Raw genomic sequence first — 17,744 nt, 5'->3', positions numbered from 1 at the left:
TATAAAGCAGAAAACAGACACTTGCTTTTTCATTTATTTATATTTGCATAGAGAGTACTTAAAATAAAACCCACCAGATGACAGTCTTATCATTCTGCATTTATTTATTGTCTGGCTAACTTACAAAGACACAGATGTCTAGGGTAGGTCCTACCCCACCATATAAACTACCCTGATGACATAGGTACCAAAATGTGCATGTTTACATAATGCAGTGGTATGAAAAACATTTTCTTTCTTTACAGTCCCTGACTATAAATAGGGAAAAATTAATTTCATGCCAGAAAATTTTGGGCACTTTAACAGTCATCACATTTCTGCTACTAAAATAACAAAATTGGTATTACAAGTTAAACTATAAAGGCCTAACAGTTCTTACAAATATGCAAATAATCTGCTACTTAGACATAAAAAGTCAATTTCTTGCAAATCACCAAGTAAGGCACCACTGGATTAAACATTTTTCTTGGTTTTTACTAAATAAAATGCATACTGAAATAAATACTGAACACTGAATTTTAATACTGTAATACATTTCAATATAAAATATGTGAATATTAAGATACTATATTGCATCTTGAATACATTTATCTGGAAATTTTATGGGGAAAAAACATATGTAAGCTCTGGTTTCAGGGAAGTAACTATTAATTTTTGTGATCTGCCATAGTTGAAGATTTTAGCATAGAACTTATTCAAACTTTGGGATGTGATTAGGTTTCTAACTTTCAAAGAAAGGGTGTACATGTATTAATGGAATATTCATTTAAAAAATACATTTTAAAACATCTCTATCCTGGATGAATAGCAACTTTGAGCTGTGACCCTGTTTCAAACTTAGGATGGTATCTGCAAAGTTGGGATATATAAGGAAATTGGCCATACTTACTACACCTGACAAAATTCAGACCCATTTTATTTGGGTCAGACTTTTCTCTGCCATATTTGCTAGGAAGGCCCAACTCCATCTTTTCTGAAGTGGGTCATTAGGTTTTATCATAGGGATTTTTACCAACTATTGATATCTGATCAAAGAATTCAAAATAAAATGATGCTGCTATATTACCAAAATATTAGAGGTTAAAAACTTTTTTTGAAAATACTTTGCCAAGCTTGTTACACCTTTATGTTTCTTGATTTTCTTTGGGAAAAGGCCCCCGACTGAACATATGAAAGACAAATTAATGGTGGTGGGCGGGGAACCCAAATTCTCTAATGTACTTAATAAGCCCAGGACTTTGGCAAGGAAAGTTATAAAAATACAACAGATTCAAATGGGCAACTTCATAATTTATTAGACATCCCATTATTAGAACTCTAAGTTCTTTTGCTTTTATATAAATGAAACATTTATTCTATAAATAGGAATGCTTCTTTCAAATTTTTCTTTGGATTGATTTCTTGTTAGCATCTCCCAGTAATACATGAACAATTCACTGAAACCATAATACAAAGTTTAGGTAGATATACATATACATATATAGCCGTGAACTTTAAAAAAATAAGTAATGGTAAATTTTAAACATAATTAACCATATAAAACATCTAAATGGAAATCTTTTTTTCCAAGTGTATAGCTAGATTTAAAAGTCCCAGTAAAGTTTTGTAAACAAAACCATACAAAAAGGGCAAGGCTGGCTCATCCCTATGGTCCTCTGGGGGAGCTTTATTTGCATAGATCCAAGGCAAATGATTCTCCCAGAAAGATTCAAAACAAGTTCCCTCCAATTTCCTGCAGCAGTCTCTTTCTCTCAACCCCGTAATCATCAGATTTAGATTTTTAGAGTTTTGTCCATCAACTCAAAACCGTCCCCTTCTTCCACATTTCTGACTTGCTACCTTTCCCTGACTTTCCCCACAACTATGGAGCCTATGAGCCTCCTGCCCTAAGGAGCAAGCTGGGCTGGAGAGGAATGAAGCCACTTCCGATGCGTAAGGCAGGAGGCCAACCGACAGATGAGCTCAAGGCAGCTGCTTCTAAGCCCCAGAGCCCCAACTGGCTTTCAGTTTCTTTCCAATGGCTTTATTCCACGTGACTGTAAACCCTATTGTATCAATTTCTGGCCTTGGTACTGTGAAGCAACATCTGTATACAGATTTCCAGGGAAGAGGGAAAATAAGGGAGCAAAATCTAAGGAAAGCTGTTTGCCAAACAAGGTGTTGGGTCCTAACTTTATTTTTAGTTACCTCTTGAATTGCTAAAGCTCATCTTGCTTTTTTTGTTTTTTAAACAAGAGGTTTTTGCACTAGCCTCTATCTTCTGGACTTGCGCTGTCCAACATGGTAGCCACCAACCATGTGTGGCTATTGAGCATTTGCAATGTGACAAGTCTGAATGGAGATGTGTTCTAAGTGTAAAATACATACCAGATTTTGAAGACTTAGTACCAAAAAAAGAATATAAAATATCTCATTAAAATTGTTATATTGATTGAAGGTTGAAATGATATTTTGGATGTCAGGGTTAAATAAAATATATTAAAATTAATTTCACCTATTTTTCTTTTTAATGTGGCTACTAGAAATTGTAAAATTGTATATGTGGCTCACATTATATTTCTATTGGACAGCTCTGTCCCAGACCGCCAAAGACTGGACAGCCTGTAACTGCAAACATTTCACATGAGCAACTTGCTTAGGTGGTCTGTGGTTCATGGAAACAGGAGGCCAAACATGCAAAAAAGGCAGGGAAGCAAAACAGCTCTCAGGGACCTTAATATTGTGATCTGTAGCAAAAAAGCAGTGAATGTTTGAATTTCATTGGTTGAAAGCTGGGACACAATTCATCGCTGCCTACTTGCCACAAAAGCCTATACTGATCCCCAAAGCAGCCAACAGGCTATAGCTGAAGCAAGCAATAGCTTTAAGAATATACACAATATAAAAAGCGAGGTGCATTTCTTTACTGCATACCCACCCTGCACACACGCATTCCCACATCACCTCCCTTCTTCCCTATTGCCATCATGAAGGGGACAAGGGAAGACAAGAGAAGGAGGGTGTGCGACTCGGACAGCAACAGCAGAAGGAGCTCTTGGGCTTGGGTGGAGAAGAGCAGGCAAGGATCACCTCGGGATAGGAGGAAGGGGTGGGGCACCCCTTTCTCTTCGGTTGGATCCACCTTGATGAAAAAATAGACAAAATATAAATTTTGGTTAGAAAGCTTATGTTCTCACTGTAAGACTTAAGAATGGTTGCAAAAGAACCCACTACCCGCCCCCACCCCATGATCAAGGCTGTAAATAACTTGCACATGTGCATGAGAAATGAAGGGAAGAAGCAAGTAAGGATCTGAACAAATTGTACTAGAGAAGGATGACCTACCACTGGCTACCAAGTACTTGTGCGAAGTTAAAGTTTTTAAAAAGTCACTTTTTTTCTCTTCACATAGTATGTGTGATTATACATTATATATAATATATATATATTATAGATTGAGAAAATATGGATGAGAAAACAAAACAAAAATTCACCAATGCTTTTACCACCCAGAGATAACCAATAACATTATGTATATATTCTCCATATATAAACAGTTCCCTTTTTTCTTCCAAAAACAGGATCATATATAGTCCAGTTGAACATTTTTCAAAGTCATTACTCTTTACAAATATAATTGTTAATGACACATTGCATTCTATTATATAAGTATACTATAGTTTATTTATCTAATCATTCCCCTTTTGTTGGGCATTTAGGTATCTTCTAATTTCTAAACAATGCTTTTTTGATAGCAGCCATCCTAATAGGTGTAAAGTGGTAGTTTTATTTGTGTTTTCCTAATGAGTAGTGATGTTGAGCATCTTTTTGTGTGCTTATTGGCAAGCTGTATATCTTATTTCAAGAAATATCTATGCAAGTATTCAACCCATTTTAAAAATTGGGTTGTTTTGTTGTTGTTGAATTGTAGGAATTCTTTATGTATTCCAGATATTAATCTTTTATCAGATATATGATTTGCAAATATCTTATCCCATTTCATGGGGTTTCTCTTCATTCTATTGATAGTGTTCTTTTAAAAACTATGCATATTCACGGGCTGTCAGCATGCCATAACTAGGTTTAAAATCCATTCACAATTAAAAAATTCATTTGTCCCATGCACATTTTGTTTTGAGGATCTAACAGGTGTTAGGCATGAAGCCAGGTGCTCAGATGCTGTGAGTAGGTCTACCAGGGACTCGTGTCCATCGAGTAGGTCTGCTAAGGCCACGGTTCTGAGACTCAGGTGCACTGGCATTGATGGATTCCTCAGCAGGCCACCACTTCCCTGACAGCAACCAAAGTAGCCCACTTCGGGATTCCTGAGTTGGAACAAATCTCTGAGCGAGGGGAGGAGTTAGAGGAAAACAGTGGCAGTCCATTACCTTGCCTCTTCCTCTTTTTATCCCAACCAAGTCTTTTCTTGGGCAGGGACCTGAGGAAAGACTCATCTGGATGTAAATCAGCTATCTGTCACGGAGCCTTGACTGTCAGTTGACACACCGCAAATGTTGAGCAAAACAAGGGCTGGCCTTGTGCAAAGCTGCAGTTAGGAGGCACTGTTCAGGGCTGTCTGGGTGCCCTACCAGGCAGCGGGCCTGGAGGCTGAGGCAGGTACAGGAGCAGGATAAAACCACTCCATAGTACTTTATTTGTGTTAGAGAGATGATCCGTTATCATTATAAAATATTAAACATGCCCAATGCTAGAAATATTTTTTTAAACCTACAAAAACATTTTTGGAGGGCTGTGGAAATTAATTTACCGATCTAAGAAATTTTTTTTTTTTTTAAAGAAATTCACGTTCTTTTATTTATTTATTTATTTATTTATTTATTTATGACTGTGTTGGGTCTTCGTTTCTGTGCGAGGGCTTTCTCTAGTTGCGGCAAGTGGGGACCACTCTTCATCGCGGTGCGCGGGCCTCTCACTGTCGCGGCCTCTCTTGTTGCGGAGCACAGGCTCCAGACGCGCAGGCTCAGTAATTGTGGCTCACGGGCCCAGTTGCTCCGTGGCATGTGGGATCTTCCCAGACCAGGGCTCGAACCCGTGTCCCCTGCATTGGCAGGCAGATTCTCAACCACTGCGCCACCAGGGAAGCCCGATCTAAGAAATATTTTTAAATGCTGCTGTATTTCAAGCTCTGTGCCACTTTCGGAAGATGCGGTAGTGAGCAGGGCCTAGTTCCAATCCTCAAGCTGCGGACAGTCATAAAGACAGGAAGTTGGGGGGAAGGAATGTGTTCAGCTATTAAATTAAAAATCTAGAGGGGCTGGGGAGGATGGTTCTGTTATTGACGTAAATATACAAATAGCACAGAGTGGGGTGGGGAGAGAGAGAACTCGAGGATACTGTTCCCACATGAAGACTTTTTCACCAAAAATTTCAACCACCAACTCTTGTATGATAATTTTATTACAGTTATGCCTCTTTTATTAGGCATCATCTAGAATGCAGTATTCCACATAAATAAGTTTTTCTAGAAATTAAACTTGTTCTTTCAAGCAGCAATATTCTGTTTACTTCTGGCATTTTTTTCAGGGAAATTTTTCTAAAATATTTTCTTATTCTTTGAATTCTTCAACAGAAGCACAAAGCACAATTTGTCTTGTTCTTAATAACCCAACAGAAACATCTGTATTGTCCAGTGCTGTGATACCTAGCAGAGCTCTGTGTTCCTAGCTCCTCCTTTAACCCAAGACTGCCACCTATCTGTTCTCCCCGAAGTCAGTGATTTTGCTTCTAACCAACCTTGACTTCAGCTGATATTAATCTGCTCTAAGGCTGGAAAACAACCAAGCAAAAATTAAGAACTGTGTGTTAAGAAAGAGTCAGTAGGCTCAGAGTACGTGAAGGAGCTCTGCTGGGCAGTGAGGACAAGGCTAGGGTCATGTGACAGTTCTTTGACATGCTCAAATACTTTTTCTCCACTCATTTCTGGCTTGGGAGTTTGGTTCTGAAGCTAAGGCTGTTACAAGATGGGGCCTCATCAGTGATATATGTATATTTCATGCTAATTCTTCCTTAGTTCTATACACTTATTGTTGTGAAATATCAGTTTTTCTATTTCCTCTTCTTGTTCACATATTTCTTTTCAGTAGGGGAAAATTGATTCACTTCTTTATGGTAGCATTACATCTATAAGGAAAAAAACAATCTAAATGTCCAATAATGGTAAACTAAATTATTATATGCTGACTTGATGGAATTCTGTAGAATAAAAACCATGTGATAAAATAGGGAAGCGTTTACTCAGCAATGTTATATAAATCTCATCAGCAAAACCCATACTCTATAATTATTAAACTATATAAATTAATCAGAATTAGATGGATAAAAGTTAGAAGAGAGCCTGGTAAAATGAAAATATCTGTTATGTTATGTGGAGAGATTATGGGTATACTTAAAATTTTCATGTAATGCTCTGTAAAGTTATGATTATATTTAAACAATCAAAGCAGTTACAGTGAGTTTTTGTTATAATTAGTGAGACATTCTGCCAGTCTCAAAACTAGCAGGAATAGAAGATGGCTCTAATTGTGCCATCTTAGGAAGATCAAAATGGGGAAAGATTGTCCAAACAAGCAAGATAATAAAATTTAACCTACTAGCAAACTAAAGGTATTTTGAGCTTGTAATGACACATTAAAATAATCATTTCTCATATGCATTGTAGATGTCTCCATTTTCCTCAATGAGTGTAGAAGGAGAGTTTACTAGAATTTATATGGTTCCAAATCCAGGAGCGATTTCTCTGAAATCGTCCCACTCCAGGCAAGAGACCTGGATTTCCTATACAACCCTCAGCTGTGTATAACCCAGGCTACTCAAGTATGAAGGCATCCAATTGCCCTTGTAGAAATACTCACTCCGGCTTTCATTTCTTGCCAATTTACTGGGATAACTTTTGGTTGTTGGTACATATGGCTCTGGAGGTGGCAAATCAGAAATCGGATGGAAGAAGAATCTGCTTTCCCACTCATCTGAGGGAGAGAAACAAACAGTATCTTCAGTAACAGACAATCTGCTCTGAAGACTTATGTAACGAAAGGCACAGAATGAAATACAGAGAGAACGGCAGAGATCGCTTCTGGTTTTATGTCTAGAAGTTTAGAGAAAAGCCGGAAGTGTGCTACAAATGTCACTGATTAGCACAGCGATAAAATATACTGGTCTGCATATCAAACCAAAGACAGATCCAAGTGACTTTAACTAGAGTGACGAGGACCCAGCCAGTCCCTCTCAGGAGCTGGGGACTAAGGTTCGGGATGCCTTTCTTAATTATTCCTTCACCAGCGGAAGGAATAACTCGGACCCTCTGATAACAATGGCAGAGATAAGCTGCTCAGTATCTGCAGGCCATTGGGCCTCTTACCCACCACGAACTGTTCAGAAAGGTAGGTATAATAAGGTTAGCTACAAAAATGGTTCTTTTCAGAATTCTGGAATCTCTGGAAAGTTAACCAAAATGAGACTCAAACAAGGAACAGAGAAAAATGATCTGCCTTTTTGGGGAGTGGAGGAAGGGGGATTACTATTTTTCATTTGAAATCATGGTGGGCCCTAGAGTGCTTACATTAGTGCTGTGCAGTATGATAACAGTGAGGGTCACACAAACAGACACAAACACACCTGCCATTCAATTGCTGCCCTACTATAGCTTGTACATTTCCAAGGAGCCGGGATCACACCTCACCTTCACATGAAGAGTCCTGGAAGCCATTTCTAATTGATGTCGATGGTGGAGGTGGGGGAGGCACCCCAGTGCCAGGCCTGTCGGGAGGAAGAGGAGGCCGGGGCCCACTTCTGGGACTATCTATTCCACTCCTGGATGGCAACTGAGGGGTGGCAGGCAGGGCCCGAGATGTGCTGCCATTTCTGTTCATTGGAGGAGGTGGTGGGAGAGGGCCTGGAGCAAAAGAAAAATGACATCTAGTGCTATACCTTACACCCTACATTACTATTATCATGGTCATCAACATGCAATTATTGAGTGCCTGCTGGATACATGCCCTTTTACTAGGGAATGTGGAGAAATGGTGGAGACTTCCTAGGAGGTTTAGCCAAGAAATGAGTAGACACATATAAGCACAGAAATGCACAAATGTACACACATACGTGGAACAAGTGCACATTGATAGCTAAATGGCTGTTTGGCTTTGAGTTAGTATTGAGATTGGAGGTGATGCAGTTGACAATAGGTAATCAATCATCTGTTTATATTGACAACTGTATACTTTAAAAAACATTTAAAATTCCTTTTAAATGGCTGTTGAACTAATTACTGTGACATGTTACTTATTAAGTAAACGCTGTTTTAAAAATAAGATAGTTATGAACTTATTTTAGGTCTCCAGAGGGACTAAGTTCTTTAAATGCATAGTATTATTGCTAATTATACAAGCACGTTTCTGTGATGCCTATGATCTATTTCCAGGCAGAAGCGGGATCAGGAAACCAAACATCAGTCATCTCGAGAACAGTAAGAGTTCCTTCTTGGTTCTTCCTCTTTGGGGAGTCAGACTAACAGAGGGAGTGACAATCAGCTAATCAATGTGCATGGCTATAAATGCTGGTGCAGGATCCTGACCCTGTGCAGGCTGGTTATCCTGTGGAACTTGATTTCCTGTCTACAAAGGAACACCTTTCTCACTGCACTGTTGCCAGAAATACTTAGTCAAAAAGCAAATAAAAAGTATTATATAGTATTTGAAACCATGTTTTAAAAATGCAGTGGTGTGGTATAATCAGAAAATTTTAAGTTCTTAGTAAATAATTCAAAGTAAATTCTTCTTTTTGATAGTACAAAGAAACATATGTTGCTTTTCCCATCCTCCAAATGCAGAGGCTATTTGGGTCATGAGTAAATTTTTAAAAAGAAAAAAAGAACTTGAGCATTTCTCATGCAAATCAAAATGGCCTTAGTAATTATTCCTGACCTTCAGCGGTGTGTTCCACTAGCAACATGCTGACATCTTTATGTAAACACAACGTCTTATGGTGCTATAAATATAAATATGTCTTGTTAATTACAGATTCAGAATCCAACTAGAGGACCTTAAAGTGAATGACCCACCCATCAAAGATATTCCTGTCTGGAAGTCTTGGCTCAGATCTCTAATGGAGGGGGGAGGCATGCCCAGCCCTGGTTCGTCTCTCAAGGAGTCTTCGGTGCCTAATCTGGTAGGGTTTATTTACTGCCCCATCTGCTTCTCACTGCTGGAGTCCCAGTTAGTATGAGTAGATTTATTGGGGGGAGAAGTGGCTCACACGCTGTGGGCTTGATGGCAGTGGTAGTACCACCACATAACTGTCACTGAATGCAAACTAGACTTCCAATACTCTGCGGCCTGGTACTATGTAACCTGATCAACTTGATCTCTCTCTTAAAGTAACTGTTCATGTTCCTTACTCTCCAACCTTCCAGCCCTCTGCTCCAAACCTAGGCAAGCATAACAGAAAACAGATTTCTATTTCCTGTTGGCAGTATAATAATGAAAATGATCATTTGTTGAATGCTACTACATGCAGGGAAATAAGATAATCACTATACACACTGGTCTCATTTAATTCTTACAACAGCCCCGAGGAGTGTCAGGACAGCAGGTGAGCCTCAGAGGTGTTGGAAGGTTAAAGAGCCCAAATCAGTACACTAATGAGTGGAAGAACAGGATTTGACTCCATTCTGTCAAATTCTAAAACACTCCCCTAACAATGAAGCCAAGCCACCTCTCAAAATATAGATGGCCCTTGATGACTTCTCATAGGTTCCTTGTGGAAATGTAAATTGGTGGGAATTTTCTAGAGGCCAATTTGGCAATACCTATGAAATCCATAGTTTACTATGCACATCCATTGTCCTAGAAATTCCATTCCTAGGAATTCATCCAAAAGAAATACACAGAGATGTGCACAAATATTTAGCTACAAGAATGTATCCCTGCATTATCTGCAACAGCAAAACTCTAGAGATGACCTGTATGACCACGTGACTAATAAATAAGCCAAGGTACTTTTGATTTAATATTATGCAGCCATTAAAAGTCAGGTTGTAAAAGAAGAGTTAGTCATATCAGAAAATGTTAATGAGCTATGTTAAATAAAAAGCAAATTAGCAAACAATATATGTAGTATGATACTAATTTTGCAAACATGTATATATATGCATTTTAAAAAGACTGAAAGGGTATATAAACAATGTTATATCTGGATGATGGTGGTGGCAGAATTATAGATGATTTTTATTTTCATTATACTTTTATGTATTTTGTATAATAAACAGGTATGACTTAATGTAATTGAAAGAAACAACAAATATATATCACTGCCTATCCTATTTGGGGGAATATTTAATCTGTTGATTAAATCATTTAGTAGAACCAAGCAAACAGCTCAACCATTTTGGGGGAAAATCCATACCTGTTGGATAAGAAGAAAATGATGCATTTCATTCATCTGACTACTTGTTCTTATTTGTTCATTGAAGCATACTTAATGAGATGCCACAATGTCTAGATTGAATAGACTACCAACTTTTTATATTTGTAGCTGACTCTCCCTGGCAAAGTGGTTTGAAGGAGTAGTTCTCAAACTTTGCTACACATTACAGTCACCAGGGAGCTTCCACATATCCTGATGCCCAGTTTGTAACCCAGACCAATGAAACCAGAAGCCCTGGGGTAGGAACCCAGGCATCGTGGTTTTTAAAGCTCCCAGGTGATTCCAGTATGTGGTCAAGTTTGAGGACTACTGTTTTAAAAAAGTGTTTATTAGGTTCCTGAGGTCAGGGGGTCAAAGGTCAGTTAGCTTCTCACAGAGCAAAAAATGCCCCATTTCCAGACATCCTGTAGGTATGGTAAGGTTAAATTCCAAAACTAGATAGTTCTTCTGAATCCATCAATAACAAACAGAAAACAAACAAGCACCTATTGTAAGTAGGAGAGAGAGTACAGACTCCCCACACTTCATTTCACACTGTGCAGGTTCTCCCCTTAGATCCAGGCTTCTCAGCCCTGGGTGGGGACACAGAAGGGCTTCAGCAGGTCCTTCAATCCATGAAACAGCAGGCAATTTTGAGTTTATGCTTATGAGCATTTTTCTGGAGAGAAGGCCTTATACCTTTATCTGATTCTCCAAGGGATCTATGAGTCAGAGATGTGAACAGACAGCAAAATGGACTCTAGTATGTGTCAAAGCTTGACCAATGAAGAGAAGTACAGGAGAAGTTCATTCACTCTTAAATAACTGCCCTTCTTGTTGGAATAATGGGCCCTCCTGCAGGAGATGGGAATTTAGTTCCCAGTTAAGACAGAAGAAATTCCCTTTCAGGAGATGGCAGGTAGAGTGGTGAGATGGAAGGTGAGTTAGTTGCCTATTCTTTATTAACTCGCTTGGGATCATTTCACTTCATTGGTTACTTAGTCTCCTCACTTGGGAAACGTGGACAGAAGTATGGGTCCCACTCTCCTCAGAGGTTACGTGAGGTCAAGAGGAAATCATATGGGTTATGTGTCACTTCCAAGGTCAAAGCAGCCTGAGAGTTCTTAGGCTTTTGTTGGGCTCTCTTCATGTGCAGTTGGTAGTGACTTCTGGGCTGGCTGGGTCACAGGGGCACAACTCACCGCGCTCTGGCCATACCTGATCTGCCCGGTGGGTCCCTCACCGGAGGAGGGGGTCTCTCGCTGGGCGGGGGAGGAAGAGGGCCCGACCGCCCGGGTGAAGGTAAGGGAGGCGCAGATGACGAGGACGACGAGGACGACGAGAGGGACAGGTTCCGCTGTGGGAGCCTCGGGATTTCGTCGCCGCCGCCACTGGACCCTGGGGGCACTGGGGGAGGGCCCGGCCTGCTGGGGGGCGGGGGCGGGGCCTGCGCGGAGGGGGAAGGCCGCGGGGTGGAGGGCACCGGGGGCTTGCTGTTCTGAGGGGGAGGCGGGGGGACGGCCTCCCTGTGGATGGAGGGCCTGCTGCCCACTGGAGGAGGCGGAGGAGGGGGTTTGTCATCCAAGGCCCTGCTCGGGGTAGGGGGGAGGGGAGGCCGGTTGGAGAAGGGCGAGGAGGAGCCTGACGGGGTCTGGCGGGTGGAGCCTCCACCGAAAGCAGCCCCTCGATTTCCGGGGAGAGGGGGAGGAGTCGGCCCGGGGCTGGGCTGCCTGGGGGCCCCGGGCACTAGGATGGACCCCCGGTTGTGCAGACTTGACTGAACGGGTCTTGGAGTATTAGGCACTGGAGGCGGAATGTTATCAGGCTTCGCGCCCACGTCGGGCCTCGGGGGAGGCATTCGGTTCCTCTGAGGTTCTGGAGGTCCGCTTCTGTGGCCTGGAGAAGGCACAGGGAACCTCCCTGCGCCACTTGGGGGAGAGAAAGGTTTGGCAGATGTGGGTCTTCCTCCTGGTGGCAAAATCGGGGGTCGGCTTCCTCCAGAATCTGAAGAACAGAAAAAAAAAAAAAAAAAAAAAAAATCAGAAAGTTAGGAACCTTAAAGGAAATCAGAGAACTAGAGTAAATTGCCAGCTACTGGAAGCCCTTTCCTAGATGCTGTAAACGATAGGTAACTATTATTTATATAAACTAGGTTTTTTGTGTCCTTCCTGGAAGCAGAGGGACAGATCACAGCTCTCTGTTTCTCTTCTACTCCCAGATTCCACAACCCATCATCTTTCAAAGGGATTCTGGAGAGCTCTCTTGGCATTCTGGATGGACAAGAACCAGGAGGAAGTTGGTAAGAGTTCTGGAGACAGCCCCATTCATTACAAGAGGTGAGAACACTATGGCATTGGTACATGGGATTTCTGCTAATGATTTTCTTTTCTCCCCGTCACTATCCCTGTAACCCCACCCTGTACCTCTCAGGTTTGAAAAATAATTTAGCCATCTTAGATGAAGAAATTAGTTAGCCCAATATAAGTTTCTGTATGGGAGGGCTTGCCTAGAACCTTTAAAGATAAATTTCTAAGAGAGGATGGAGAAATACAGTGGAAGAGTTATGATTGAAATAAGAAACTGTCAAGGGAAAAAGAAACTGTCAAAGTTTAATTAGAAGAGTTGACACCAGTGGATGCTCTTAATCTACAAACAAGTAGGCAACTATACAACGTTTTTCCCTACTAGGTCAACTTCCACTTTAATACTGACAGGACAGAACAACCCTACTATTAATACATAATTAATATTCAACTGCTTTGGTTCAACAAAGGGAAGAACTAAAGAGGAACCAAAGTTATGGAAAAACTCAAACCACCACCCCAGAGTCTCTTGGAACCCAAACTAATTCTCAAAAAATGCTTAGTCTGAAAAAACTTCACCCAGTTCAACCATGAGCTAATTAATGTACCAAATATTTATTGAGTACCTGCTATACTATACGCCAGCCATTATTCTAGATGCTAGAGGCAGAGGAGTAAACAAAACAGAAAAGATCTGGCTCTCTTGTAGTTTACGTTCTTGTGGGGGAGATAAACTAAAAACCAGTAAACATAAATATTTTCAGATAGTTATAAGGACTAAAAAGAAACTAAAATAGGCTGATGAGATGAAGAATGCCCAGAGAGGCCAGGATAGATGGGGGTGGCCCTTCTGAGGATGTGATATTTGAGCTAAGGCCCGCCATGGAGAGGAGGAAGAGAAGTGCTTCACTCAGAGGGCCAGCAGGTGCAAAGGCCCTGAGGTGGAAATGAGCTTCAAGTTAAAAAACCAAGGCTTTTATGTGCGTGGGGCACAGTGAGCATGGAGGAGAACCCTACGAAATGTAGCCTGAGTGGCCAGCAGGGGCCGGGTCATAAAGAGCCTTGTAGGCCAGAAGGCGTTCAGATTTTATCCAAGGCACAATGAGAGACATTTGGCTGGATTTATGAATAATGTGAACTCTAGAGAGAATTTTTTATTTTGACTTTAGCACTAGAAATGAGCTATATTTTCCTTGACTGTGTGGTATAGTTCTATGTCACCAACTTGTGATAAGTTTTACCTTCCAAGTTTGGATTAAAGGTGCAGTTACTATCCACATATACGTCACAGGGATGGGACCCATTATGCAGATAGTATACTATGCAAATACTATAGCATTTTGTGTACTAACTTAAATTCCATCTTCATTTCATTGTTTTACTTCCAGTTGTCTTTTGCCTGAATTTCTTCACCTACTGTTAAAGTACTGAATGTATGCATTTGTCAGTTGCCTCAAGTCCTTTCAGTGGGTTTTAAATAAACAAATTTAAATGCAGGCCTGGCAAGATAGAAGCTCTCATATTCTTGAGTCTCCTTCTAGATGTTGACAATCCAAAACTAAAAAAGCCAGGTAACCCTGAAGATTCAGTGACTTTATCTTCCTATGAATGTGACAATGTCACACTTTCCCAGGGGACATTTTAAAAGACCATAGAATTAGAAATAAAATTCTTCTAACACAGTAAACATTAAAAAATAAAGATTCATGGCGAAATTTCTTGAGCTGTCATAGTCAGGGGAGAGCCTCACACACTCTGTAAGGTTTTTTATTTAGGCATGACCAGGTTTAACTTTTTCCTCTGCCATCGTGTTCACAGACAATCCTGTAGGACTCATTTCCATGGCTTCCTGCAGAGAATACTTAGAATCACTAGCTCTGAAATGCCAAATGTCTGTCAGGTAAAACACCTTTTTAGATTTTGTGAGATATGTAATTATATTCCATATGACATGCTCCATTGTGTGTTTGAAAAGAGACGTAAGTATTTACTACACTCGACAGGTGGGTCAGACTACCTCACAAAGAAAGCTGAATCTGCCAGGTCACCAGGCAGTTTCCGGGGGTGGCAAGTCCCATTTGCTCCTTCCTCTCCTTCCCGCTCTAGCTTACTCTTTAGAAAAGTACAAAAAAGTACAAGTTGCCCCAAGGACACTGGGCAAATATTTAACAGCTCGATGGAGCTGTCTGATCCTGAGTTAAAAAGAAAAGGAAGAAAAAAAAAAAAAAAGATGCTAAATAGAGTCCCTCTTTTTTTTTTTTAATTATTTTATTTTTGGCTGTGTTGGGTCTTCGTTGCTGCGTGCGGGCTTCCTCCAGTTGTGGCGAGCGGGGCTACTCTTTGTTGCAGTGCACGGGCTTCACATTGCAGTGGCTTCTCTTGTTGCGGAGCACAGGCTCTAGGCGCACAGGCTTCAGTAGTTGTGGCACGTGGGCTCAGTAGTTGTGGCACACGGGCTTAGTTGCTCCGTGGCATGTGGGATCTTCCCGGACAAGGGCTTGAACCCGTGTCCCCTGCATTGGCAGGCGGATTCTTAACCACTGCGCCACCAGGGAAGTCCCTTGAGTCCCTCTTATAAAACAGTGTTAACATTTCAAGAAATCTAAAATGTTTCACAGGGCACAGTGCCTTAGAGGGGATGCCAAGTCTCAAAACCACCAGACTCAGCCTTGTCTACAGTAACTAAGAAAAGGAAACTCTCCTTACCACTCTCCCTGTTGGCTGTGGATCTCAGCTTTGGCATCCCAGCCTGGAACAGTCCTCCCAAACCGGGTGGTCCACCCCCTCCAAAACTTCCACCGCCGCCTCCGCCACCACCACCAGCTCCTTTAGGTTCTGCAGAAGGAAGAAAACACAGTCTTTACACATGTATGAAGACACCACCAGAGAACTTCACCAGTCCTCACCCAAGTAAACAATCACGATACAACAGGGAGCTGGCAGAACCTAAGCCCATGGTGGACACCTGGAATTTCATTAAAGGGTAGGACTTTAAGGATTCACCCTATCCCCCGTCAGAAAAGCAGAGGGTTCTTTCTACTCCAGGGCAGTCGCAAGCCCAGTGGTAGAAGAATCAGTAATAGATAATGACTTTCCCCTGCTTGGCTGGCTGCCACATGAGTTAATATCTATTGTGTATCATAGGATTTGGTAAATAAAAGTATCTTCAAAGAAAGAAAGTCTTAAGGGAGGAGGAGATACAATAAAAGGTGAGAAGAAAGGAAATAGTAAAAATAAAGGAGAAGAAAATAAAATATCCCATAATTTTGCTTCATTGAAATACCCACTGTTTTGGTGTATTTTTCCCTGCCAGGTTTTGTTTTTTTTTCATTTTCCATATTTTTTCTTATGACCAAATTCACTACATAGTTTTTAGCCTGCTTTTTTCAGTCAGTACTTTGTTAGCATTTCCCATGTCACTAAATATTTTTTGAAAACATGAGTTTAAAGGATTGCATTGTGTTTTAGAACACTGAATGTACTGTAATTCATTTATCCATCTACCTATTTGATGGCCTTCCAGGTTGATTTCAATTTTTTAATATCATAAAACCCAACAGTAGACTTTAACATTTTTAAAATTCCTTGCAACTTGAGACAATGCAAAGATTTTGTTTTATTTTGCATTTGTTGCCAAAAAATTGTGAAAGATTTCAAAATAGGCAAACAAGAAAACAAAAAAAGAAAGGAAGAAGAAGGAAGAAGAAGAAAGAAAAAGATTACTAAGTATCCAGTCTAGCCTTCTGGGTTATTTCCCATTGCCTTTGAGCTAGTCTGCAACTCTATTAAATTGTACAAAACTGATAATGCAAATGATATTTGTCCATAGAAATGCATATTGGTTGTGTTCAGTGTAATGCAATTGATTGACCCGTTTTGCACCTATTTGTAAATTCATTTCGACACTCACCTGCCTACATATGTGTGGTACTTTGAATTCTCCTTTGAATTGATAACATTATATTGGTTCCCTCATTAATTAATGAGCTAAATAAAATCTTTGATATATGTTTATTTTATATCTGTATTAGAGCCATGATTATACCCTCTTTAAAAAATTGTCTCTTAACAATTTATGTATGTATATATGTTTTATGAGGTTAAGTACTGTTTAAAGTTCTACCCCTGGAAAACCTTGTTGAGTCTTTGGTAAGTATTACGTGAGTTCTACAAATTAATCTGGGAGAACTGACACTTTCATGATATTTAGACTTTATGGAAACATGGTATATTTTCCCATGTCTTCTGATTTATTCAGTAAAGTTTTGTAATTTTCATGATACGGGTCACCCATAGTTCTTTTAGGGTCACTTCAAATACATTTTTGTTTGTTGAAATTATGAAAGGAATGTTTTTCCTACTATATTTTGGATTTGGTTATTATTGGCATCAGGAAATTTCATTTGATATCTAATAAATCACTTTCCTGCATTTTCAGAATTAAAATTTATTTTTTACCTTGGATTTTCTAGTAGACAAATGCTCTGCAAATAAAGGTTGTACGCCTTCTTTTCTAAGAGTTGTGTATCTTATTTCTGTTTTATATAAGAAATTATTTTGATGACTGAGCGTCCATAACAGTGTAAGTTATTAATGTTTTATTAATTTAAAGACAATTTATTTTAAAATAATTATAAAGAATAAATATACATTTATATGTTTATCTTAAAAATAAATTATTAACGTTATTAGTATTTTAAAAATAAAGGAAATCATATTTTGATTTTAATGAGAATGCCTCTAATGTTTCAAAGTTACATTTTTAAAAAAATTTATTTATTTGTTTATTTTTGGCTGCATTGGGTCTTTGTTGCTGAGCACGGGCTTTCTCTAGTTGTGGCGAGCAGGGGCTACTCTTCATTGCGGTGCACGGGCTTCTCATTGGGGTGGCTTCTCTTGTTGCGGAGCACAGGCTCTAGGCGCATGGGCTTCAGTAGTTGTAGCTTGCGGGCTCTAGAGCACAGGCTCAGTAGTTGTGGCGCACGGGCTTAGTTGTTCGGCGGCATGTGGGGTCTTCCTGGATCAGGGCTCGAACTCATG

At 40.2% G+C, this 17,744-nt stretch overlaps 2 protein-coding genes across 16 annotated transcripts in view; one reads left to right on the top strand and one right to left on the bottom strand.

The window, feature by feature from the left end:
* Positions 1-17,744, top strand: part of LOC309631404 (uncharacterized protein) — a 126,514-nt gene that overhangs the window by 74,712 nt on the left and 34,058 nt on the right. For 5 of the 12 annotated variants that reach the window (XR_014246242.1, XR_014246243.1, XR_014246244.1 and 2 more), the window contains exons 4-6: positions 8,420-8,464; positions 9,018-9,165; positions 12,620-12,737. Coding sequence is in view for 8 of the 12 variants with exons in the window: in XM_082397767.1 (XP_082253893.1) it covers positions 8,420-8,464; positions 9,018-9,165; positions 12,620-12,737 (311 nt within the window). In the remaining 4 variants the exon portion in view is untranslated. Of the gene's footprint in view, positions 1-8,419; positions 8,465-9,017; positions 9,166-12,619; positions 15,419-17,744 lie in introns of those variants that run through there. The other 7 variants (XM_082397765.1, XM_082397763.1, XM_082397762.1 and 4 more) reach the window with 4 other exon arrangements.
* Positions 87-17,744, bottom strand: part of WIPF1 (WAS/WASL interacting protein family member 1) — a 118,948-nt gene continuing 101,290 nt past the window's right edge. For all 4 annotated transcript variants that reach the window (XM_082397728.1, XM_082397727.1, XM_082397726.1 and 1 more), the window contains 5 exons: positions 15,411-15,539; positions 11,620-12,405; positions 7,679-7,891; positions 6,852-6,965; positions 87-3,121 (listed from right to left, as the gene is read on the bottom strand). In XM_082397728.1, the coding sequence (XP_082253854.1) occupies positions 3,066-3,121; positions 6,852-6,965; positions 7,679-7,891; positions 11,620-12,405; positions 15,411-15,539 (1,298 nt within the window). In that variant the 3' untranslated portion in view covers positions 87-3,065. The remainder of the gene's footprint in view (positions 3,122-6,851; positions 6,966-7,678; positions 7,892-11,619; positions 12,406-15,410; positions 15,540-17,744) is intronic.

Source organism: Balaenoptera borealis, assembly GCF_965194805.1.
Source record: "Balaenoptera borealis genome assembly, chromosome: 6".
Taxonomy (NCBI): Eukaryota; Metazoa; Chordata; class Mammalia; order Artiodactyla; family Balaenopteridae; genus Balaenoptera; species Balaenoptera borealis.
The sequence above is the reverse complement of the archived record's forward strand: the minus strand, read 5'-3'. Positions and strand labels throughout refer to the sequence as shown.